We start from the raw sequence: 25700 nt of genomic DNA, 5'->3' as shown, positions 1-25700 counted from the left end.
GGGGGGGGGCAACACAGACCCCTCACATGACCCCAAAACCCACTGCCCCCTTGAGCTGGTGCTTTCCCTACTCTCTTTGAGGTGGATTTGGTTTCCATGCTCTGAGGGTTCTGGGGGTCCCCCTGCAGTGCTGTGGGTGCGTACAAGATGCCCCAAGCTCCTGGCCCCAGCCTGGTTCCCTGTGTCCCACCACTTCCATGCCCCCTCTCTCCCTGGCTGCTCCCTTCTCCCACCCTCCCATTCCTCCTGACGTCAAGCCTGAACCCCCAACTCTGCAGCCACTGCTGTGCCTGAATCCCAAAACTCTGCTGGCCACCCAGAAACCTTGTGGTGATGTGATGATGGCCTGGGTGTCCCCTGCTCCTCCCCAAGGCTGGGAGTGCTTTTGCTCACTCCAGGCTGGACCCTGGATAGAGTGGGGTGCCAAACCCCTTTGTTATGCTCTGACGGGGGATTTCCATAAGGATCAGCTCTGCAGACCCCTGCTCTATTCTTGGCATCTCTGGTGGGGCACAGTGCTGGTAGAAGAGTGAGCTTGAAGGCTTCACAACCATCAAAAAATAAATACAACCTCCTCCATCATGTCCTGCTGGGCCCGGCCCATCCTCCGTGTCCCAGAGAGATCCCTGCTCCTTAGCGTCGGTCACTGCAGGTTCCAAAGGGCTTGTCACGAGAAAGGTGAGTGTCTGGGGGTCTGCCATGGGCTGCAGGGGAAAAATCCTCCCGCACCCTACTGCAGCAGCTTCGGCAACTCCACCTGCAGGGAAGCACACCCCATTACTGGGCGAGCAATGGGAGGGGGTGCAGGAATGTCACTGCCATGGTGTAGGGACATCCATGGCAGGGTTAGATGGGCTACTGGGGAGAAATTCCTCCCTGTGAAGGTGGGGAGGTCCTCGCATAGATTGCCCAGAGAAGCTGGGGCTGATCCATCCCTGGAAGTGTTCAAGGCCAGGCTGGGTGGAGTTTGGAGCAACCTGGGCTAGTGGAAGGTGTTCCCTGCCCATGACAGGAAAGAGATGATCTCTAAGGTCTCTTCCAACCCAAACCATTCAATGACCTCGTTCTCTTGGCCAGGCTGGCTGTCCCCACACTCCAGCCCATGGACAGCCCAGCAGGGACACAAACCACCTGGAGTGTGTGAGAGGTTTCAAAGCTCCTTGCTGGGACCGGCATTAGGCCCTTTTATTCCAGCAGTTATTACTGCCTGGGGTACATACTTGATAATGTGCTGCTAAAGGGTGAATTTATGGACCTCCTGTATTAGGAGGCAGTTGCTGCCACAGCTTTCAAGCACCCAGGCCACCCTTGGCTAACAGTCTAGCTGTTTTGAGAAGTAGGCCACACCTCTCTGCTGGTCCCCAAGTGCTGTGTCAGTACCCTCAGAGCAACATTCAGTCACTCATATGTAAAGAGTTCAAAAGGATTAGTCAACTCCAGACTGGGACTGACATCAACAAATGTTTCAGTTGTTTACATGCAGATGAAGCCTCTCCAGCCATCCTGGGCCACCTTCTACCCCAGGGGCATGGGCTCAGCCACAACAAGAAGATATTAAGAGCCCAGTGAGTTATAACTTACGGATGGGTTTTTCCTGGTGTCCCAGCCCCTGGATCCTGGTGGATCTGCCTAACACAGGAGCCAAGGGATAGATCTGCACCTGTCATGCTCTCTGCCAAGAGATGGACCTGCTGACCCCATCTGCTCTGCAGGATGGTGTTAAAGGATGGATCTTCCTTCCCTATGTGCTTGGCAAAGGGATGGATCTGCCCCTGTGCAGGAGCTGGACACAACCCCACTCCTGAGAAGAACACTGCCAGAGTGACAGTGGCTATGACCTCAGCCCCCAGCCCCACCCTGTGCATGGGCCCCACCTGGCCCTGCACTTGCCTTCTTGAGCTGTTTGAGGTTGCTGGAGCGAATAGCTGCCAGGAGTTGGTCTCGAGAGTTCTTCTCCTGGACTGGCAGCGCCCGGTCTCCTAACTTCCTCTGTGTGGCTGGTGAGAGCGAGTTCTTCAGGTTCTCGTTGATCATCAGTGGTGGAGCAAGTGGAGGAGGAGGTGGGGGTGGTATGGTGGGTGCCCCTCCTTTTTTGGGAGAGCTTTTGGGGGAAGCCTTGGGGGATGGTTGCGGAGATGCCTTGGGGGACCCCTTTGGCAGTGCTCCAGACTTGGGCACCTCCAGGAGGTCTTTCTTCTCCCCCCGTTCCTGTGCCAGTTTCTGCTCCTGGAGGCGTTTCTGCCTCTGCCTGTCCATGTTTCGGCTCAGCAGGTTGGTGACGGTCATGCGTGGCCCAGCCAGCTCGAAGTGGTAGCCCAGCTTCAGGAGTGTGGTGTTCTCTTTCAGGAGTTTGGCAATCTCCATCTCTGTTTTTCCCCCACAGATGTGCCGCTGGTTGTGGAAACGTAGCTCCGTCAGTGTGTTGTTCTGCAACAGTGCCCGGAAAATGGCCAGGATACCCTTGCCTGTGATGTGGTTGGAGTCCATGTTGATGCTTGTCAGCACCTTGTTGGACTTGAGCATTATGGCAATGGCAAAGGCCACGTGGTCATCAGCGCGGGTGTTAGCCAGGGCAAACACCTTGACCACAGTGTTGAACTCCAGGGCCTCGGTGAAGCGCACTAGAGTCTCGTTGTTGATGCAGTCAGAGTTGTTCACGTTGACCTCGGTCACCTCAGCGTCATTGTTCTTCACCTTCTCAATGAGCTCGTCAAAGATGCTGGAGGCTTCATCGTCCTTGGCTTGATCTGCAGAGCTGCTGGAGGAAGACTTGGAAGGGCTGCTCCCGGCTGCTGCCTTGGCCTCCTCTTTCTCCTCCACCTTTTCTGCCTTTTCTGCTTCTGTCTGGGATTTATCATTCTCATCTGCCTTAGATTTTTTCACAGCTGAAGCCTTTTCCTCTTCTTTTTTATCATTTTCTTTCTTACCTTCCCCTCTTGTGTCTTTTTCTGCCTGTTTCTCTGATTCTGAACTCTTCTCCTCCTTTTTGTCCTTCCCTGTGTCCTTTGATGCTGAATCGTTTTCTTCTTGCTTTTTTTCTTCCTCTGTCTCTTCCTTTGCTGCTGAGACCTCTTTTTCCTTTTTATCCTTCCCTGCATCCTCCTTTTTAAAATATGAGCTGTTCTCTTCTTCCTTTTTATCCTCCCCTGCATCTTTCTTCATCTCTGAGCTCTTCTCTTCCCCCTTTTTGTTCTTCTCTGTGTCCTTCTTCAACACTGAACCCTTCTCTTCCTCCTTCTTGTCCTTCCCCATCAGCTTTTTCTCCATGGCCTTGACTTTATCATTCATAGCTTTATTCTCTTTGCTCTTGGTCTCAGTCTCAGCTTTACCTTTCCGGTCTGTTTTCTGAACACTTTCTTCCTTTTTAGAGTCTTTCCCCACTTTAGTATCTTGTTTCTGGGCCAGTTCATTGGAAGGAGATTCTTTTCCTTTTTCTTCTTGATTTTTGTCTCCCTTATTCTTGCTCAACCTGCTTTCCTAGTGGGAGAAAAACAACTGGGAATTACAGAAACAGGTGTCTCAGACCTACAGAGTTGCTACCCCCGTCTCACTGTCACTGACCTCTGTTACATGGGAACATCGAAGAGGAATATTTGGCCCAGCCGAGGTCCCAGCTCCAGGGAAGGGTACAGCATCTGAGTGCCTTGAATGTAGGCAGAGCCTGCAGGATCCAGGTGTGATGAGATCCTGCTGCAGCTCTCTAAGGCAGCTCTGCTCTCCTTCTACTTCCACCCCCCCTCCCAAAGGGCTCTGGAGGTTTGCAGGACGCCCTCCCTAACAGGCCATAAATGAACAAGATGTAGGAGGCACCTTCTCTCATATTCCTCTAAGTTATAATTTTTTAAATCATTTTTCTAACTAGGGATGGAGGTAGTGCCTGTCTCCCTGTGAGCTCCAGGTGCTTTCCCACCTTTCCTAAACGGTTTCCAGCTGGATGCTTGGTCGCTTTTCACAGTCTGTAGCCCAACACTCTCCTGGATGTGTGTGCAAGCAGGGGAGAGCCCATAGCAGTGTCCCTAGTGACACTGCTGACCCAGCAGTCACTCCAACCCTGGGTTCTGCAAAACCATTCTGCTTTCAACAGCAGTTTGCACTTTTGAGCAGAAAACCAAGGAAATGGGAGCATGGCATTTACAGCTTTCTAATGCATGAGGTTCTCCCAGCATATCTGCCCCCAGTGTCCAAAGACATCATAAGAGGGAAGGGCTTGGAGACTCGGGGGGAAAGTCAGAAAGTAAGTTTTAGTAATTTTTACAAGCACTTGACCCTTGCCATTGGTACAGCCTGTCCTAGGCATTGCTACTGGCCATAGCCAAGTCCAGCAGCTTGGGGACACAGCCAATGCCTCGTTGCAGCCTTCAACCATGGCTGAGGGGCTGGGAGGGGTCTCCATCAGCATTGGTACAACCTTTGATATGGTTCCCATCCTTCTCTCTGGCAGTTGCCAGAGGGCAGAGTTAGGTGGGATATTGGGAAGAAATTCTCCCTGTGAGGGTGGTGAGGCCCTGGCACAGGTTGCTCAGAGAAGCTGTGGCTGCCCCATCCCTGGAAGTGTCCAAGGCCATGGTGGACAGGGCTTGGATTAGCCTGGGACAGTGGAAGGTCCCCCATGGCAGGGGATGGAATGGGATGAACTTTAAGGTTCCTTCCAACCCAAACTAGTCTGGGACTCCATGACATGAAACACGTCCATTCCCAAGGGAGAGGAACCAACACTTCAGGTGGCTGAAGGGAGATGAACTTGACACTGGGACCAAGTTTGCTGCACACACTACCATAAATTTCACATCAAAGCTTGGCAATTTAAATGCCCTTCTCCCTCCTCCACAGCTAGGGAACACACAGGTCCTCAGCACTGGCATGGCTCATCATCTTTGCTAGGGGGATTTTAGGACTCAAGGGAAAGGAGGAAGGAAGATGCCTCTGGGAGATGCAGCTGTGATGCCGTTACAATCTCCCTGGACCCTCTCATGATCAGGACAGCACTGTGGCTTCACCCAGTGCCTGGAACCCCCAGATCTGAATCCTGACACCACAGGAGTCAGGCTGGCCTCCTCTTCATACTGGGGCTCCACAGTGTCCATGCTGGGGCAGCATAAGGCTGAGCTTTCCCTATATGCAGTACTGCCAGCCCTCAGGGACAGATTTTTGTGGAAAGAACTGGCTGTGCATGGGCAGCCCTGGGGACTGTTTGTACCTGGTATATAAACAGATGCCATCGAGGACGAGAGAGCTGTTTATTTAGTTAAGCAATTTCTTGGCTCCCTGGCACAAGGCTGAACAGGGACAGGAAGGCTCATGCCAGACCCCTACAGAGCCTGGCCTGGTGTCCACACAGCCCCCACTGCTGCCACCCCAGGGACCAGGGATGGGGCTCCCATGCACCCCATGCAGTCCTGGGTGCTGGAGGGAGCAGGTGATGCCACTCCTCAGGCACTGAGCCAGGGGTCCTTCTCACCAAGGTGTGGTCTATTCCCAGCACCAGAATGGTGCACCAATGCTCAGTGACATCGCGAAGCACCTTAGTGGAGGAAGAGCCCTGGCAGGAGGACTGTGGGATGAGGACACTGGTGTTCCCCTGCTGGCACCCAACACCGCCTTTCCAAGGTGTTTGGGAGTGCCCAGGTTGCAGGTTCCTCTGAGAAGGGACATTTATCCTCCTCAGGGTTCTCTGTAACCCTTTGGTGACCCCAGGCTGAGCACTCATCGAGTCAGAGCCAGCAGCCTCATCTCCATGCCAACTGCTCCAAAAATCTTTCTCCTTCCCAGCCCAAGCTCACCCAGTCTAACACTGGTGAGCTCTGAGTCTCCCCTGAGCACCGTGGGCACATCCAAGACAAAGAAGAGCAAAGACTTTGGCCAGGGATAAACAGAACTTGGAGAAAGGGAGAAAAACCCTGGTGAGAATGACCAGCAACATCTCCCATGCTTGGAGAAGGTGATAGTTTACTCCAAGCAAATTAAACTAGAGGAAAATTAAATCCATGGAAAATCCCTGCTTGGGAAAGCTGCTGCAGCACATGCTGGGTGTGTCCTGTTACGTGATTAAAGCTTCCATCCATGCATGTGTGACCATGTGTCCACACGCTGTGGTTTGGGGGAGAGGAGACCTGGAGCCACAGAATGGGATTTGGAAAAAGAGGTGGGGGAAAAGGAATCAGGGGAGAGAGAGCTGGGAGCAGTCAGGGAAAAGAATCTGGGGGAAAAGGAGCCAGCTGTGGCCCCAGGCATGGGAACAAGGGAATGCAACACATATGCAGTGACCATCATGGCATTTCTGCCACTGTGGGTAGCACTTGTGGGATCATTTGCTTACAGAAAATTTGGGATGCAACAGAAGGATCCCATCTAAGAGCTGCAGGTTACTGGAAGAAGTGCTGGATGGTCGCAGGGGATAAGAGGGGTCCAAGCTGCTTCATCTCCTGTGGAGATGCTTTGGGAGTGCCCTTGGCACGTGCCCAGCTCCAGTGGCAGCAGAGGGACAGGAATCAGGAGGAAAAAAGTTCAGGCAAGAAACCAGATCTGTGTTTCTAAAACTAAGGATCACATCTCCATCCCTTGCTGGAGCCTGAGGTAATTTCCAAAGCAGGTCTGCTCTGCGCCCTGCCTGAGGCCACATGTGTGCCCAAGAGGGAACATGTCCTTGTCTCCTCCTGTCTTTCTACCATCTCAGGGCTCTCAGTGTGTCCCACTGGCCCAGCCCATGCTGCAGCACCCAGCCTCAGTGTCACCAGCCCACCACTGGGGATAATTCCAAAGTCCTTACCTCCAGGCTGGAAGTGCAACTGGAAGTGGAGCTTAGTGGCAGAGCTATGTTTCAGGGGTGGAGAAGTGGACCAAGAAAAGCACCTTTCCCCTGCTCTGGAACCCCTGGCTGCCCCTGTGGCCACCAGCACAGCTTCTCCTGCAGCTCAGGGCCAGCTGTCCTCTCTTCATGGCTATCCCGAGTCCTGCCTGCTCACTTCTCTCTGCCCACTGGTATATTTACCTTGGGTACCTGGAAACCAGTGCTGCTGCACCCCCTCTGTACCATTCCCTCTGCCACAAGCACATTTATTAGGGGAATATTTTTACACAGCGTGTCAGACCTTTAAAAATAAGCCTAATGAAAACAGCCTGGTAGTCGGTTGATTAATCACCAGTGTTTTGATGAACTGAAATGCCTTCCCGTTTCCTCTAAATAGACTAAAATGAGCATTGCCATGGCTTGTTAGCATTTGTAACCCTCAAACCCACTCAGATGTTGCCTTAAAAGGCAAAGGAGACTGGGAACATCTTGCCTGGAATCCAAGCACTTGCTCCAGCACTGAGCAAGGGATGGGGCTGGGGATAGAGCTGGGGATGGGGAGAGTGAATCTGGAGGTGGAATGAGGGTCTCACTTCCCACCCCAAAAGTCCCATAGCTCATTTTGGGGTGGAAAATGGTTGGTTTAATGGCAGTATTGATCTGGCTGTTTGTTTAGCGGGTGGAATGTGGGCACAGTCAGGCTGCTGTGCCTAGAGCAGATTTCCAAGCAAAAGTGAGAGGAGAGGAGAGGAGAGGAGAGGAGAGGAGAGGAGGTGTTACCCAGGGATTCACAAATCCTGTACCCAAGATGAGACAAGGGGCACTTGGTGGCTCAGCAGCTGCTGGTACATCAATCCCTGGCAGAGGAGACATATGGAAATGCGTTTGCCGAAGTTTAATCTTTGTAAGGGGCCAGCTTTCCCCAGCTTGCAGTTACTTTCAGAGGTATGTCCTGGGAAGAGTCCCTCATGGTCTCACCATGGTAGGGTGTGCTTGGCTCAGGCAAAGAAAAAGATGTGAGGATGGAGTCTTGGGAGCATGAGCAGTTCCATGCTGGCTCCAGGGAGGAGTACCCCATTGAGGTTCAAGGAGGGCTTGGCTGGGAAGTCAGAAGACCCCCAAGATCAGAAGAGCATGAAGCTTCTGGAGTGAGTCCAGAGGAGGCCAAGAGATGCTCTGAGGGCTGTGGGCCCTCTTATCTGGAGACAGACTGGGAGAGATGGGGGTGTCCAGCATGGAGAAAAGAAGGCTTCAAGGAGACATTAGAGCCCCTTCCAGTGCCTAAAGAGGCTCCAGGAGAGTGGAGAGGGACTTGGGATAAGGGCCTGGAGAAACAGACTAGGAACAATGGTTTATCACTGCTGGAGGGCAGGGATAGGTGAGATACTCGGAAGGAATTCCTCCCTGTGAGGGTGGGCAGGCCCTGGCCCAGGATGCCCACAGAAGCTGGGGCTGTCCCATGCCTGCAAGAGTCCAAGGCCAGGTTGAATGGGGCTTGGAGCAACCTGGGATAGTGGAAGGTGTCCCTGCCCATGGCAGAGCTGGAATGGGATGAACTTTAAGGTCCCTTCTCACCCAGATCATTCCATGATTCAAGAATTCACAGGTTCCTCTGTGCAGGTGACTGCTGGGGACATGAGTCATGCTGGTCCCCATGAGGAAAGGGGCAAGTCAGCAAAAGATCTCAGACCAAACCTGCATTTGCAGCTCCTGTGAAAGTGGCTCCAGGAACAGTGAACTCAACTCAGTCTGCAGCCATGACACTGGCTTGGTCTCTAATGTCACCTGCAGCTCTAGGGGCCTCTGGAAGCTGAGGGTGAGACATCATCCTGTGATGATATGAGAACCTCAGGAGCACGACAGAGGAAGCTTGAGCCAGGATCAGGTCCATCCCAATCATCTGTACTGATGGAAAATCTAGGGTCAGCTCCAAGGTGGCTGATAGTGGTTTCTGCATATGCACTGGAGCCCACCACGACCTTCCTCTGGGGACCCAGTGCCTCCCTCCTTTCCAGCAGCTCCCCAGGCAGGGCCATGCTGGCTGTCTGGCATGTGGATTTGGCCACCAACAAAGGCTGTCCCACCAGAACCAAGCTCCTTGCAAAGCAACTGCAACCCCTCCAGAGCTGCAGACTTGGGAATAATGCCCAGGTCAAGGGGTTGTTTCTCTCTCCCAGCCTCTGCTGGGATAATAAATTCCTCCTGCAGCCCATGAGACATTTTCCAGATCATCTCTTGGCACGGCATGGCTTAGACAACACCAGCACAATTACATTGGTCCCACACAAATCCTGAGTGGCTTTTGGGGGTGGAAAAATGGCAAAGTGGGGAAGCCCAGGGATGAGGTGAGACCTCTGAGACACGGACAGACAATTCACCAAAATCTCTTGGTCAGCTATGGGGGTCCCAGACCAGACTGGTGAGGGAAGGAAACTGGGTTGAGTTACTTGAATGAGCAGGTTTAGGGATAATTATGATCCATGACTAACAAGCCAATATTCTTTCACTGCCTGGGGGGTTTCAGTCTGATCTACAGACCTTTATAGGGCTGCTGCCAAGCCCTATAAAGTCTTCAAAGCTACTACAAGACTCTAGGATTGAATCCACAGCTCTAACTTTGGACATCACTCTCTGGAGACACCTGCCTACCTGCCAGACTCTGAGGACTGCTATGTTCCCTCTGTCCCACCCACCTATCCCAAATCCCATCCGGAGCCCATGAGCGAGGCACCAGCATCCCTCCACCCCTCGGTGTGACCCTGGGGCTGAGGAGGCTGAGCACAAGTCCTGTGAGAGCTCTCCAGGGACAGGGATGTCCTCTGAGACTGTCCCACTGCATGGAGAAGCCAGCGAGGTGGCTGAGGGCATAAGCAGGAGGGTTGCAGGTTGTTTGATGTTCCTGGTATTTGGGTACCTGCTCCTGGAGAGGATTGCTAGAGTCAAGCCAAAGCACAACAAGCTGGCCACGCTCTTTTCCTACATTCCTCAGCCAGTTTTGCTCCAGCCTAGGGAAAACTCAGAGCCAAGGACATTCCCAGAAAGAATGCTGTGTCCTTCGCTGAGTCCTGGGAGCTGCTGAACCTGGATTGCCAGCGACCTGCAAAGGAAGCAGGATTGCGAGGCTTCTGCTGACTCTGGGACACCCTGGACAACCCTCCTGCTCCTCAGCACAGAGCAAATACCATGGAAAGCTTTGTGTGAGACCCTGCTCACATCCCCGAGGCTCCTTGAGAGGATCAGGCAGCCAAGAGTTTCTCTTGGCACATTTGGACTCTTTTGGCAGGAAGGAAGGTTGAAAGGACCTCAGCTTTCAGCGCTGGGACACACATGACCCCTGGCCATGCTCTGTGTGCTAAAGCCCAGAGAGATGTAAACAACTCCCTGCCCTGTCCTGCCTCACGTATTATCCTGTCATTTCAACAAGGAACTCAGCTTTTCCCCTTCCATTATGCCCAGACCTCTATGATCCCAAATATCACTATGTCTTTCCATGTCTCAGGGCAATGTTTTTAAAAAGTCCCCTTTCTGAGATGCAGAGCTGTTCTCCAGAGACTGGGCAGCTTCTGGCCCTGCTTTTGCCTCTTTTTTTTTTTTTTTCTTTTCCCCGAATTAAGGTGATAAATGTTTTAACTTGGTTTCCTTTAACAGAAGAGCTCCAGCCCTTCCATGGAAATGCAGCCATTTTCCAGAAAGCTGTAAAGCCACTGAATACTATGCAAATGGAAACCTTTTCTCATCTAACAAAATCAGGTTTTAGAAGTCCAGGTTTTTCTCTTCTATTTGCCATGTTCCCAGCCCTTCTCCTGTCACTGCCATGGCTGAACTGGATATTCCCAAGACAAGACTGTCTCCCTAGTTGTCTCCTCTTCATCAGGGATTGAAAAGGGCAGGGAATACCAGCAATTAACAATACAAACACCTCTAGGCTGGATTTCTGCCCAATGCACTTTGTAGGAAGCCCACAAAAAGCATTCATTGGATTTTTAGGAATAGGAGAATTGCAATTCAGCCCTAGCAAGTCTTAATCCTATCTCCATCCTCCATGTCATAAGTGCTGGATGGTCAAGGAGCAGGACACTGCTCCCAGCCTCCTGGCAACACATGGGCATATCTCCAGGCCCCTTGCTGGTGCAGGTATCCAATGGATCCCATCCAGCAGCCCATGGAACCGTCACAGATACCCCTTGGCAGTGGGCACCTGGTGCTGGAAGAGGATCCCAGGTCCTTGAAGCAGGTGAGATGAGCCAAACTCCAGGTGCCTACCTGGAAAATCAGACCAGTTTTGCTGGTCATTCCCTTAAATAGTTTGTGGGAAACAGGAGCACCAGCTCCTCAGGCTCTGGCACCACATGGGAGCTGCATCCCAGGACAGAGCACTTAGTAGGCATACAGCCAGGCATGCTAGGGGTCACCGTCTCTGGTTCTTGGGAACTGGAGAACTCCCTGTAAGGAAGAAAATGGCAAATCACTCTCCTTGGCAGAGGCTGCCATGGCTGTGCAGGTGCTCATTCCTGTGCTGGGTATGTCCAACATATGCCATGGTGCCCCTGTCAGGAGGAGGGACCCCTTGGAGTCCTCAGCAGCATGCAGCATAAATCCTGACCCAAATGCTATGCATAAGCCCTGGGCTTGTCAACACATAGTCAAGGGGTTGCACAGGACACCTCTATGACCTGGGCTGGCGCCTCTCCGGTTGTGTTTCAGGAAATCCCAGAATAATGGAATCACTATGGTTGGAAAAGCCCTCTAAGCTCATCAAGTCCAACCATTCCCCCAGCACTGCTATGTTCACAACCAACCCACGTCCACAATAGCCACATCCACATCCACACAGCTCTTAAATCTCTCCAGGGATGGTGATTCCACCTCTGCCCTGGACAGCCTATGCCAGTGCTTTACAATCCTTTCCATGAAGGAAATTTTTCCCAGTTTCCAACCTGAACCTTCCCTGGCACAGCTTGAGGCCATTTCCTCTCCTTCTGTCCCTTGTTCCCTGGGAGCAGAGCCTGACTCCCACATGGCTGCAGCCTCCTGTCAGGAGTTGTGCAGAGCCAGAAGGTCCCGCCTGAGCCTCCTTTTCTCCAGGCTGAGCCCCACCCCAGCTCCTTCAGCTACTCCGGGGGCTGCAGACTCTTCTTCAGCTCTGTTCCTTTCTCTGGTCATGCTCCAGCCCCTCAATGACTTTCTTGTCCTGAGCAGCCCAAAACTGTTACCGGGATTGAAGGTGTGACACCAGTAGTGCCAGCACAGGGGATGGGTACTGCCCTGGTCCTGCTGCCACACCATGGCTGGGACAGGCTCTTGCTGTTTCCACAGCTCCAATTCCTTTCTGTTTTCATCCCTGTTTGCTCCACATTCTGGGCAGAGAAAAGAACAGAGCAGGACCCTTGACCCTCCACAGTGTGTCTGTCCCCTGCCATCCTACCAGCCACACCTTGACTTCAAAACATATGCCCTGACACTGAGATCCTCTTGCTCCATGCTGCCACGATTCCCACACAGCAAAGGGTGGGATGGAGCAATGTGACCGGTTAATCCCAGCGTCCTGCTGGGCAGCTGAGTCACTGAGATGGTTTTAGCACACAAGTGATGTCATAGCTCTGCGAAAGAGAGGGACACACAACGGACCCAGCTCTTCTCCTCCTCCATGTCTATTTATCAGCTCAACATAAACACATATTAAACCTCCTGAGCAGCTCAGCCCATATAAGCTAAACACTCCAAACACTTCCATGGATTTATCTGCATCCCTGTTGTGCTTTATGTAAATATGGAACTCAGATTTTTACTCTTTTTTTCCCCAACTGACTAGAAATCCATGGGTTTCTTTCCCTGCTTGTGCCCTTAGATGGACCGTGGATCTCTCAGACTTGTGTGTGCCTTTGGCATGAGGTCCACGTCACTGGGAATGCTTTATGCTACAACTCACCCGGGTCACAAAAGGAAAAACAAGGAAAGCAAAGCTTCTGCCCCCAAGGACATCACAAAAACTCTGATCCAGCTGTGAAGGTCTTTCTCACACCATTTTTTTAGGAAGACGCCTGTGTTCTTGCTTCACATTTTTCAGCTGCTCTCCACAAGGCAGATCCTTCTGGGAGCTGTTATGGGACTGTTCTTGCTTCTATGTTAACCTTGGAGGGTTGTTTTATCATCTGCTGCAGGTAACAGCTCCTGCTGCTGCTGCTCATCCCTCTTGTGACAGGGTTGGGGCTTTTTCAGAAGGTCAGAATGAAACACCAGAGCACAGACAACAGTTTTCATTCCTGAGCAATGAAAGGGATCTCCTGGACTTCACAGAATTACAGAATCAATTTGGTTGGAAAAGGCCTCTGAGATCATCTAGTCTGATCTGTGACCAATTCTCCCACCTTGTTACCCAGTCCAGACCACTGGGTGAGTGCCACATCCAGGCATTCCTTGGACACCTCCAGGAAAGGGGACTCCACCATTGCCCTGGGCAGTCCTGTCCTGTCCAATATATGACCACCCTTTCCATGGAGAAATTCCTTGTGATGTCCAACTTCAACCCTGGGAGCAGAGCCTGACCCCCACCTGGCTGCTCCCTCCTGTCAGGGAGCTGGAGAGTGACTTGTGCAGCTGGAGGGACCATCTGTGTCCTCCTTTAAGGACCAAATAGGAATGGCTCAATACCTTTGGTTTCTTTCCAAATGTGTGACTGGTTTGGATATCCCTGGCTATCATCCATGGAGGAATGCAAAGCCCAGGAGGCTGCCAGCTCTATTCCTCTCTGAGTGCTAGGGGAAGTACCCACAACTTTGCCCACTGCTCATTCCATGGGCCGGAAGCCACTGGAGAAGCCTCTGGATGGATTTCTCGGTGTCACCCACCCCTTTGATCTCTTTTGGAGGCCAGAAGCTGTTCAGAACAATATATTATGGTCCATTCTCCATTCTCTCCTGTGAGAGAGATGAGACCCTGGCACAGGTTGCACAGAGCAGCTGTGGCTGTTCCACCCCTGGGACTGTCCAAGGCCAGGCTGGACGGGGCTTGGAGCATCCTGGGATAGTGGGAGGTGTCCCTGCCCTGGCAGGGGGTGGGATGGACTTCAATGTCCCTTTCCACCCAAACCAGTCTGGGATTTTGGGATTCTTTGAACTTGATGATCTTAGTGGCCTTTTCCAATCATAAAGATTCTCTGTTGAGGGAAAAGAGACCAGGTCAGGACATGGCTAAAAGAAAGGCACGAGCTGAGAATTAGTGAAGACTCTTGGAAGGGAGGAGGAACAGTCTTGGCAGTCAAGAGAACTGAGAACGGAGAACTGGCTCCTAAACAGAAGAGCAGAGTTTCAGTACACGTGTTAGGGACAAACTGGGAAGATGCTCAAGGAATGATATAAGCCCTGCTGTACCCTTGTTTGCAAATTCCCTCGAGTCTGAACCAGCAAGTTAAATAAAGAGCTTGTTTTTCCCTCCAGATATTTTAATGAAAAGATGACAAGTTTTGAGCGTTAATAAAAAATTTAAATCCTGGTTTGCTTGCCCATGGTGTTGAAGAAGGGCTCACTGCTGAGGATCTCCACTTCCCATAGAGGGAAATCAGGTGACTGGATTAAAAATCACCCAGCAGCAAGTTCCAAGCCTGAGAGAGTTAGAAAGGAAGGCAGGTCTTTTTACAAGACCATCCCAAGGTCTTGTAAAAACAAATCCTTCTCCAGGACCTGTTGTCCTCTGGCACCAGCATCCTTCAGATACACAGAATTTTGATTAAATAAATCCTCTGAGCTCACTGCTTTTCCCTCTGCATCCAGACCAGAACATAATGAGCCTGTCCAGCCTCCAAGAAGAGAGCTTGGGGACATGGAGACATTTCCAAGAGCCTGCAGGGATAAGGATGCATGGACCTGGAACAGGAGGAGATCTTGCCTGCAGAAGAGTGCACTTGGGGAGTGGAATATCCTAGAGAAAGCAAAAAAGTGCTGAAAGATAACTGAAGCTTCACCTCAGCTTCTCCTGTGAGAAGGGGGTTCAGCTTTCATGAGACAAAAATACAGGGACCCTCTGCACTGTGCACATATGGCCCTGGCTGTGCACATCTGGCTCTGGCTGTGCAAAACTGCTCTGACATCCAGCACCCCCTGTTCAGAGTCTTCCCCTCAAGGAAGCTGGTCCCTGGGCTTCCATGGAAAGAGACACCCATGACATGAGTATCTTCATAAAAAATTGGGTTTGTGGCCCTGGAATGATTCTCCTCTATAAGCAGGATAATGCTCCCTCATGCAACTTCCCTGCACTTCCCAGACATCCCTGCTTGAAGCTGAATGCCATCAAATCAAAACAAGCTCTGTTGGGAGGCAGGACTGGGAACTCTGATGGGATCAGGACATGCAGGTGTCCTCCCCTTACAGGAGAGCTTCAAAGAGCATTTGGACAACTCTCTGAGGCACATGGTGGGTGGGGCTGTCCTGTGCAGCACTAGGAGCTAGACTCAGTGATCCTTGTGGGTCCCTTCCAACTCAGGATATTCCATTATTATATGAGCTGAGGGAAGAAGGCTCCATCCATTCCCAGGGAAGATGGTGATGCTAGAGAAGGGAAAACACAAGGAGGAGCTGCCTCTGCCATCGGGTGCTTGGTGTTTTGGGAGTCGCCAGGGTGCTGTGGTGAGGCCAGGGGAGAATCCAAGGAAAGCCAAGAACAGCTGCAGGGAGATTTTTTGGTATGCTTTGGAAAGTAAAACTTCCTGTTGTGGACTTGGCAACTGCTAAGGAGGATTCGTACACCAAAGCATCAGTCCATGGCACATGTGGTTCACATGGAGATCCTTCCCATGGGATAGCTCTTCTCATCTAGGTCCCATCTGGCAGAGGTTCCCTGAGAGTGTTTAGGGCTAAACAAATGCCAGTGGGAAAGATCATGGAATTATGGAATGGTTATGCTTGGAAGGGACTTTAAAGATCATTCCCTTAAAGACTATAATGGAAGAGACCCCATGGATGGCGTGTTCTCAGGGAGGGTATAACTGCGCTCTCTGCACAAACATATGGTTTTTATAGATGTCACCAGCAACAGAGGAAGTGGACCAGCTCCCACAGACCACATTTCCTCACATAGCTCAGCTCTCAGAGAAACCCATCCCACAGGGACAGCTGCACAGAGCCTCTGTGTCCTGGCACACACAGCTTTTCCTCTTCTGGACAGAAATCCCAGGCATGATACAAGGATTTCAAGTGACAGCAAGTCACTTGTGCCCCAGGTAACTCATGGAATCCTAGACTGGTCTGGGTGGAAAGGGACCTTAAAGATCATCCTGCTCTACTCCCTGCCATGGGCAGGGACACCTTCCACTATCCCAGGTTGCTTCAAGCCCTCTCCAACCCGGCCTTGGACACTTCCAGGCATGGGGCATCCACAGCTTCTTTAGGCAACCTGTGCTAGGGCCTGCCCACCCTCACAGGGAAGAATATCTTCCCAATATCACATATAACCCAGCCCTCTGGCAGTTTAATACCACAGCACCAACTTTAAAGCATGTTTATAACTGGATTTTTTCTTGTTATGCCTTTGCCTGTGACAGCAAAAAGCCATGAGGTAAGAGAAATCATCTCTTCGTTTATACACTCATGACCAGCCTCCATGACACATGGACCTTGTTGAGTATATCCAGAGAGGGGCACTGGCCCAAGCCCCACCCTTGAGCTGGGTTACACTTCCACTCATTAGCAAGACAAAATTAAGATTAATTTATTACTGCATCATCAAGATGGGAATTTGGCTGCCCAGTGTGGAAAGGTTGGGGCAAAGCTCACGTCTATTTTGGGCTGTTTATAATCTGCTTCCTAGTTACCCTAGTTTGCCCTTTTCATCACGAAGAAGATGTGTTATTATGTAGTTAACAATATTTCTAAATATATCCACTTCTCCCAATATTTAGGTGGAAATGTAGGTGCCTGGAGCCAGTCCAAGAAAAGGGCAATGAGTGCAAGAACAGTGACATGGGCAGAAACTCAACCTTTCCCTTCAAAATACCTTATTTTGTACTTTGGAGGGATTCCTGCACATCCCACCTAACACACAATGTCCCACAACAGAGATTCCCATCAGGAGGTATGGAAGTACAGCAGGGAGGACATAAGAAGGACATGGAACTTCTGAAGCAAGTCCAGAGGAGGCCAAGAGATGCTCTGAGGGCTGTAGCCCCTCTTATCTGGAGACAGACTGGGAGAGCTGGAGTGTCCAGCCTGGAGCAGAGAAGGCTCTGAGGAGGTATTAGAGCCCCTTCCAGTGCCTAAAGCAGCTCCAGGAGAGCTGGAGAGGGACCTGGGACAAGGGCCTGGAGAAACAGACTAGGAGCAATGGTTTATCACTGCTGGAGGGCAGGGATAGGTGGGATACTCGGAAGGAATTCCTCCCTGTGAGGGTGGGCAGGCCCTGGCACAGTCTTCCCAGAGAAGCTGTGGCTGCCCCATGCCTGGGACTGTCCAAGGCCAAGTTGGATGGGGCTTGGAGCAACTTGGGATAGTGGAAGGTGTCCCTGCCCCTGGCAGGTTTAGAATGTGATGAACTTTAAGGTCCCTTTCCACCCAAACCATTCCATGATTCCATGAACTACAGACAGATAAACTCTGTGTAGTTCGAGGATGAGAATCTGTCCTCCTGTCCCTCCCTACTGATGAGATATCACAGACACAGTGCCTGGCATTCCTAATTTAAGGCATCAAGAGAAATCTTTGCAAGCCAGAAGCAGATGTGTGAGCAGGGCAGGGGGTGGGAGGAGGGTGGTGAAGCACAGGCACAAGGGAAGGAATGGGAGGTAATTCCAGTGGGAATTACCTGTGAACATCTAGAAAATGTTATCCTGTGTCTGTGATGTCTCTTCAGGAGATCTCCTTGGAGCCTTCTCTTCTCCAGGCTGGACATCCCCAGCTCTCCCAGTCTGTCTCCAGATCAGAGGAGGTCCAGTCCTCAGAGCATCCCCGTGACCTCCTCTGGATTTGCTTCAGAATAGTGGGAGCTGTTGATGAGAGGGGCTGGGATGAACATGTATGGGGTGATGCCTACACACCCTGGGGGAATGCCAGCCCCGTGGGAGTGCAGCCACCATGCCTGTGCTGGCTGGCACAACATGAAATCTGCTGACACATGAGAGGGATTTGTCATTGGAAACCTCAGAGCTCTGAGCAGCTGGGGGAGAGTTCGGCACCTGCCTGGGGTGCTCTGGATGGCTCCTTGTTGTCATTCTATCCTTCAGCAAAACATAGCCCTGGGGGGCTTCCTTGGACAGAGGGGACCATTGGCTTCCTGCACTGTTTTTTGTGACTGTTTCTGTGGTCTGATCATCCCATCTCATCCCATCCCACCCCATCCTTGGGCCACATGGCAGAAGACAGCCTTACTCTACCACCAGCATGATCTGATGTGCCAGCGCTGTAAACTGGCATTTTCTAGGTGCTAATCCCATATCCTAACAATGGCAGAGAGGAAGGGGTGTATGATATACTTTTTTCTTGGCCTCCAGGGATTGAAGTAGAAGAAGAAAGTCAGTTCTGCCCTATACAGTTACTGCAATACAATCAAACTGGGCCATTTTCACTGACAAACTTGACTTGTTGCCAATTTGCTTTGTCTTCCACGGCCTGAACCTCCTTAACTGAGAGGGCAGCAGGAGACTTTCCGAGACCCCTGTACTGCCCTCCCTTCCAGCCAGAGCCTTACACCCTCATGGAGGTGTCTCTCCTCCCCAGGCCATCCCTTTCCACATCCCAAGTCTTCTCCCACTGCACATACACTCTCAGGCATTTCTAAACAACATTATTTTAAATCAGGCAACTTCCCATGTCTCTTTTTAAAAAACTCACAAATTTCCACCCTTCCTCCTGGTCATGGACACTTCCCTATGCCAATTCCCAATCAACCCCTCATGCCCAACAGCTAACACTGAAACAGCAACACAAGCGATGTCAAACCCGTATGTCCTCCCACCTGAAAAAGCAGATTTTTTAGTGTCCTCTCTTGGGATCACCTGCAAAACAGTGGTCACTGGGATGACTGGGACTACGTAAAAGAATTTTCCTCTTCAGGCAGGTTTGTCCTGCAGCACCTGAACTTCCCCATCATAGGGAAATTTTCCGCTGGTGAGGAAATCAAGACAGAGCCCTTGTGGCACAGCACTCACTGTCCCCCAGCCCATGTCAAGCACCACATATAGAAGGTGAAAGCTGCTCCTTATCCTCAGAGCCAGAGTGAGCTCCAAGGCTGCCCAGGACAGGGGTGGGAAGGAACAATTTAACCCCTTGTTCAGCTCTCCAAAATCAAACTTCAGTTATTTTTCCTACTGGTGCAATTTTAATTCACGCTCATCCCAATATTTAGAAAGGAATAAGGGTGTCTAGGCCACAGTCAGAAGAGAACCCTCCTATATAAACTCCATAAATATCCAGAAAGAGAAATATCCAAGTGCTCTGGGGTAGTTACAGATTGATTATCCAGCTAGAAGACCCAGGGTACAGCTGGGTGACCTGGAATAGATCTGGAATCAGAGCCAGAGCAGAGCAGTGCCCCACAATACTTGGCACTGCTTGTGCTGCCGATACTCTCCAGCCCTGCCCCGGCACAGCAGATGCAAATCCTGCCTGCGACATGAAACCAGCCCATGACCACATGGATCAACTGCTAAAGAATCGCTGTCTTTCGTTTTTTGGCTCAGCCTGCCATGAAAACTAGGGAAACCAGATACTTCCCAGGCTTCCATGCACAAACCACATACCAAATATTCTTAGTACTGAGGTTATTAAGTGTTACAGAAAAGCAGGAACTGGCTCCCACTAAGGCACAACACAAAAAGAGGAAAAGGGCTAACATAAAGCTCTCGACTTCCAAGCAAATTCTTAAAGGATTTGCCAGGTGCAGAGAGGGAGATAAATGTACCCAAATCAAACCAAAAGAAGGAATTTTAAGTGAACAATAAATGCAAAACAAATGGCATAGGTAAAACCTGCTTCTCAATGTGATTTCCCCAGAGCAGGAAACATTTTTATTCCACAAGAACCAGAGACTGTTTAATCTTTTGCATAAGAAGAACTGAAAAGATCAAGAGTCCAGAGATCTCCAAGGGGGGGAGGGGGGAGAGAAAAAACGCAGCCTGTGGCATCGCTGTCACTGCACCGGCCCCTCCAGCAGCCTCCTGGGAATCCCAGCTCTGCTCCCAGCCCTGCCCAGGGATGTTACAGAACGGCCAGGGAGAAAATCCCTGGCACCAGCACAGGGTTTGGCTTTGTTAGTAACACCGGGATTTTATGGGACACCCTGTTCCTCCCGGAGTGCCAGGACCAGCTCCCTGGTCTCTCCAGAACAGCTATTCCTCCTCATCAAGCGCACGCCTTTCTCGGGTTTTGGGTTTTCCATCTCGTCCCTCACTCAGCCCGGGGTAAGGGGGGGTTTAAGGTGTGTTCCCACTTTTCCCGCAGCAGCAGTGGGGGACGTGACTTACGTCTATCGAGTGCTCCCGCTGCAGGAGCCTCCTGGTGTCCTTGTCGTGGTGGTTGAGCGCCGTGTCACAGTTTTGTGGGCCAGGTAAGGAGTTTTCTGATTGGTTTGTCTGACTGCGCTCCACAGGGATGCTCCCGTCCGCATCGACCACATCCAGCTCCTTTTCCAGCTCCTCCATCTCCTCTGGAGACAAAGTAGACAATAAATTGTCTATATCTGGATCTTCACTAACTTGTCGCCGGTATTTGGCCACTTTGGACATCTTGGCTCGCTGGCGAGACACGGTGGCGGTTGTGTGGTACCCAAAGCAAGAGAAAAAAAAGAAGCCGAAGCTCCAAGTCTGCTTCCCGAACGGCAGCAGGTGCTGAAGTGTTAAATCTCAGCAGCTCTCCAGCCCGAGATACGGTGGTTATCCAGAGGGGACACCCCTCGGTCCAAGAGTTGGCCAATAACAGGATCCAGTGGCGGTTCGGGCGCTGGGAAGCCAATGGAGCCCGGCGGGAGGCGGGGAATGGTGCTATCAGAGGAGCCTGAAACCCGAGGACATTCCAGGGAACCGTGCAGAGCTACATGACCAAATTTAGTCCGGAGCATTTCGCCTTTTAAAGGCAATGGGCCAACCTAGTGAGAAAACAGGGAAAAATGCATGAGCCGGCAGGCCGGGAATGGGGGCTGGAGGAGGCAGCCCCAGCCTTAGTCACGGAGGCTGGGGGGCTACTAAAGTGGGCAGCGTGGCTACAAAAGGATGGGGGGAGCCTCTGCTGTGACAGTGACAGCTCTTGGCTAAAATCGGCAAGGAAGCACCCACTCCAGAGGAAGTTTTCCTCTTTATCCCGCTGCAGTCTGGGATCGGTGCTGTTAGCCGACGCGCTCAGCCCCACAGGAAAGAGCTGGGGGTGGTGGTGGTGAGGCAGACTGGTTCCATCGGAGGGATGGAGGCAGCAGGTAACGAGTGCTCCCGGCTCGGCAGACCTGACTCCCCAGGCATTGTCAGAGCTCCTGCCGACCCTCAGACCCCGAGGGGCTGTTCCCATAGCTGTTCTTCCTCACATACTCCCACTTGCCCTCGCCAAGTCCCAAAGACATCCCTTCTGCACAGAGGGAATTCCTGAGTCTCCCCTGCTCCTGGTCCAGGCAGTGCCCTAAGCCTAAGGTTTATCTGGCAGCACCAACTTTCCATTTCCCTAATCCACACAGAAGCTTAACTGGCACGTGGGAGTTCTCCCACAGGGACAGGAGACAGGCTTTTCTCTCCAGCTTTACCCCATGTCCAGCATTTTGTACCCATTTGTTATCCTGCCAGCTTCATCCTGGTTTTCTTCATCCTTTATCATCCTCCTAATATTTACTGCCTGCTCCCAGGCCTCTCTCTGCTGATTCAAGCAAGGAGTCCTTTGGTGCTTTTTGACAAAACAAGCTCCCCTAGGATTTTCCTCAGCCTAATCACATCCTCTGCCCATCTTCCTGGCCAAATCCCACCCTGCACACAGGCACTGGGTGCTCCATGTGAGTCTCCTAGTGACAAACTAGACATTCCCCATCATAACAGGAAATGTACATTCTTGGTGCATTCCAGAATTTCTTTTATCTCCAGCACTGCAGTGCCCAGCTCCTGCTCATATCCTTCCTATGATTCACCAGCACGGCTGAGATTTTTTCCAGATTGTAGAAGAACTTGTTGGTTTTAGTTTCTAAGTGCACAAACTTAAACATTGCTGTGGTGAATTCCATCTCCCTCACTTCTGTTTTCCTGATCCTGCAACCAGAGGGTCTTGGTGCTTGCTTGCACTAGGAGGAACACAGCCATTCTCTCCCCCAGATGGCCTCACACACAGAATCATGGAATGGTTTGGGTTGGAAAAGACCTTAAAGTTCACCATGTTCCAGCCCCTACCATAGGCAGGGACACCTTCTACTCCAGGTTGCTCCAAGCGCCATCCAGCCTGACTTTGGACACTTCCAGGGATCCAGGGGCAGCCACAGCTGCTCTGGGCAACCTATGCCAGGGCCTGCCCACCCTCACAGGAAACAGTTTCCTCCCAGTATCCCATATAACCCTGCCCTCTGGCAGTGGGAAACCATTCCTCCTGGTCCTGTCCCTCCAGTTCCTGATGAAAAGTTCCTCTCCATCTTCTTTAACTCTCCTTCCTCAACACTGCCACAACTGTGACAGTGCTGAGGGCAACAGAAACCACAGTGAATTTAGTCTTTGGTGTCCATTTGGTGCCATCTTTGCCTGAAGAAGCCAAAAAAGTGTCTTGTTTGTTCCACCTTAATACAGCCCTGACTCTCTCTAAGGTCCTGTCTGGTCCCCTTTCAGGATACAAGGCTGGACATGTTTTAACACTGTGTGTTTTGGAAGAGAAATTTGAGTTACAGAGTCTGGGTGGAAGAAATTAACTGAGAGGAGAGTGGACCTAGGTGGATGTCAGGCTCTTCCCCCCGGGAACAAGAGACAGGACAAAAGGAAATGGCCTCAAGTTGCACCAGCAGAGGGTTTGGTTGGATATTGAGAAAACTTCTTCCCTGAAAGGATTTTTCAGTCTTGGCACAGCTGCCCAGGGCAGTGGTGGAGTCCCCATCCCTTGGAGGAATTTACTGGTTTAGTGGTAGTCCTGGGGCAATAGTTGCACTTGATGATCATAGTAGGCTTTTCCAACTTATGCAAGTCCATTTTGCTATTCTATAAATGTCCACCCCTCCTGTATTTCCATGGTATTGTTTTGCTCAGTCATCAAGCGCTTATAAGAGGTGAGCAACAAACTGGAAGCTAATTTCCCTACAGGAAAGCACACAACAAAAAGGTAGTGAGGAATCACATCTTTGTGTTGGCCTTTTCTTGGAACAATCCAAGCACTCCCAGGTGTGCCACCCCTGGCTCAAGGGACAGGACATATAGACAGCCCCAGGGACAATCTGCAATGCTAAGCGAGAGAAAGAATCCTTCTACTTAAAAGGGAAATCTGGAATTTTCTCTGCCTGCCTTTCCTTCGTTTCAAACTTTCCCATGTTGTAAGTAGGTTTTCTACATAATACAATCACTATCAACACCTTGATAAAATCTCTATTTTGTCATTCCTGGACCTTGATTCTTGTGATGAGAGGTACCGCACACCAAATTCCCTAAGAAGCTGTGAATATGGCCTGGGACACTCTGAGTTTCTCCTGAAGCATTACCCATCCTCTCCTGATCTAGGAATCCACAACTTCTGTGCACTCCTCCCCTGCACTGCAGAGCCAAGCAGAGGTAGCACAGAGCATAATTTCGTGGGGAAATATTCCCACACTAGCAGAAAATCAGGGAGAGAATAGGGGACACCCCAAACTCGTTACGGTTCAGAGTGGATGGTCTCACTGTGACTTATGTTGGCTATGACACAGTCCTTTTTAGCTGGGATATTGGCACAATTCTGTCAGACCATATTCCACAGGGTTCTTGGGGCTGTAGAAAGAAAACAATAGAAAAAAAGTCTGTGTTTTCACCCCAGCATTAGAGAAGCTCTTGATATGTCTGCACTGACTGGTCCTTCATGGGCCACTAACAACTGGTAATGGGGATGTGTTTGTGAACCCTTGTGAACCAGAACCCCAGAATTGCTGGGGTTGGAAGGGACCTTTGGAGATCATCCAGTCTGGCCCCCTTGCCCAGGCAGGGTCACCTGGTGACACAGGAACACTTCCAGGTGGGTTTGGTGTATCTCCAGAGAAGGAGACTTCACACCCTCCCTGGGCAGCTGTTCCAGTGCTCTGCCCTCCTCCACACAAAGAAGTTCTTCCACATGTTGAGGTGGAACTTCTTGGGGTTTAGTTTATGGCCATTGCTTCTCACCCTGTCACTGGACACCACTGAAAAGAGTCTGGCACTATCCTCTGACACCCTTTGGAGGTATTTGTCTGGATTGATGGGATGCCCTCTCAGTGTTCTCTGGACTCACCAGGCCCAGCTCCTGCACTCTCTCATCATCAGAGAGATGGTCCAGGCCCTGTGTGGTTCAGAGCACTGGCATGCTGTGTGGCTTGACACACAGGAGCTCTTGGCAGCTCTGAATACATTATTCCTGGATTTGGGATATGGATCAGGGTCCCATCTCCATAGCAAACAACACCTTGAGGGCACTAATAATGAGTATTTCCAAACCACTGGCTTTGAAGCACTACAACAAGCCATTAGAGGGGAGGGACAGAGTCAGATTAAGCAGCTTTTCCAGGCATATTTACAAACTCTGGTAGAGCTGAGAAAGCTTTTCGTGCCCCCACCTTTCTCATCGCCACCTGGGACCATCCATCTGCCTTTATTCTTCCCTATTAGCTGATAAAGGGCAACTGAACTTTGAATGGATTTTTCTAGCCTATATTTCTAGCCTATATTATATTTCTCTTTCCTTCAGAGCCTGCAGAAGGAGAGGCTGAAAACTGATCTTTTTATAATTTTCTAAGTTGTTCACTGAAGAGTGACCTTTCCCTCCTGGCCACAACAGGCAGTGGGTGTCTTGTGGCCAGTGAGAGAAATCGCTTCTCTCCCAAACCCAATGCATCTTTATCCAACACCTTCTCTCCAAACACATGCTTACATGACAGCAAGAGTGAAGAAGGCGATATATTTTGGGAAACTAACCAAATCCTGGCTGTGGGGAAATACCTGAAAGCCCCTTGGATATCTTCCATGTGCCTGCCTGAGGGTGGCACCACGTCACTTGGGTGATGCACAAGGTCCTGCGCCTCATGGACTCACCATGTTTCACCAGCTCTCCCACAGCTTGTGAAAGGTGGGACCAGAATGACCATTCAGCCTGATTTAATTAATCTACCACTCATTAGGGGAAAGAAGAAGGGCTACAGCAAAGCATCGCCACTCTGAGAAGGGTCGGATCAGTCACAACATAATAGAATTGTTGAGTTTGGAAAAGCCCTGTAAGTTCCCCCAGCACTGCCAAGGCCACGACTAGCCCATGTCCCCAGGTGCCACATCCATATGTTTTTTAAATCCCTCCAGGGATGGTGATTACACCACTGTCCTGGGCAGATGTGCCTGTGCCTGACCAACCTTTCCAGGAAGAAATTCTCCCCAGTATCCAAACTGAACCTCCCCTGGCCCAGCTTAAGGCCGTTTCCTCTTGACCTGTCTCTTGTCTCCTGGCAGCAGAGCCTGATGCCTGACACCTCCCTTCCTCCCCCATCGTGTCAGGGAGTTGTGCAGAACAAGCAGGTCCTCCCTGAGCCTCCTTGTCTCCAGGCTGAGCGCCCCAGCTCCCTCAGCCCCTCCTGGTGCTCCAGCCCCTTCCCCAGCTCTGTTCCCTTCCCTAAACATGCTCCAGCCCCTCAATGTCCTTCCTGAACTGAGGGGCCCAGAACTGACCCCATGACTGGAGGTGTTGTCTCACCACTGCCCTGCACAGGGGGATGAAGTCACAGCAGTGCCAGAGGACACAGGAGTAGGGAGAGTTGCTCCAGTGGCTGAGAGAGGCCA

At 51.1% G+C, this 25700-nt stretch overlaps 1 protein-coding gene across 1 annotated transcript; it reads right to left on the bottom strand.

The window, feature by feature from the left end:
• Positions 1 to 26: 26 nt before the first annotated feature.
• Positions 27 to 20718, bottom strand: LMOD1 (leiomodin 1). The gene is made up of 3 exons (XM_039710874.1): positions 20235 to 20718; positions 1891 to 3477; positions 27 to 757 (listed from the first exon to the last, which is right to left on the bottom strand). The coding sequence occupies exons 1-3, from the start codon at positions 20493 to 20495 to the stop codon at positions 731 to 733; spliced, it is 1875 nt and encodes a 624-aa protein (XP_039566808.1). The 5' UTR covers positions 20496 to 20718; the 3' UTR covers positions 27 to 730.
• Between the last annotated feature and the right edge of the window lie 4982 nt (positions 20719 to 25700).

The sequence above is a fragment of the Passer montanus genome, unplaced genomic scaffold, assembly GCF_014805655.1.
Source record: "Passer montanus isolate IOZ18808 unplaced genomic scaffold, ASM1480565v1 scaffold237, whole genome shotgun sequence".
Classification (NCBI taxonomy): domain Eukaryota; kingdom Metazoa; phylum Chordata; class Aves; order Passeriformes; family Passeridae; genus Passer; species Passer montanus.
This window is presented reverse-complemented; position numbering and strand designations above follow the sequence as displayed.

Excerpts from the sequence above, each read along its gene's own strand:
- LMOD1 (XM_039710874.1), bottom strand. The coding sequence starts at position 20,495 with ATGTCCAAAGTGGCCAAATACCGGCGACAAGTTAGTGAAGATCCAGAT. Across the intron at positions 3,478-20,234 it reads AGCGGGAGCACTCGATAGAC|GAAAGCAGGTTGAGCAAGAA; the intron begins GTAAGTCACGTC and ends TTCTCCCACTAG. Across the intron at positions 758-1,890 it reads ACCTCAAACAGCTCAAGAAG|GTGGAGTTGCCGAAGCTGCT; the intron begins GCAAGTGCAGGG and ends GCTTCCCTGCAG.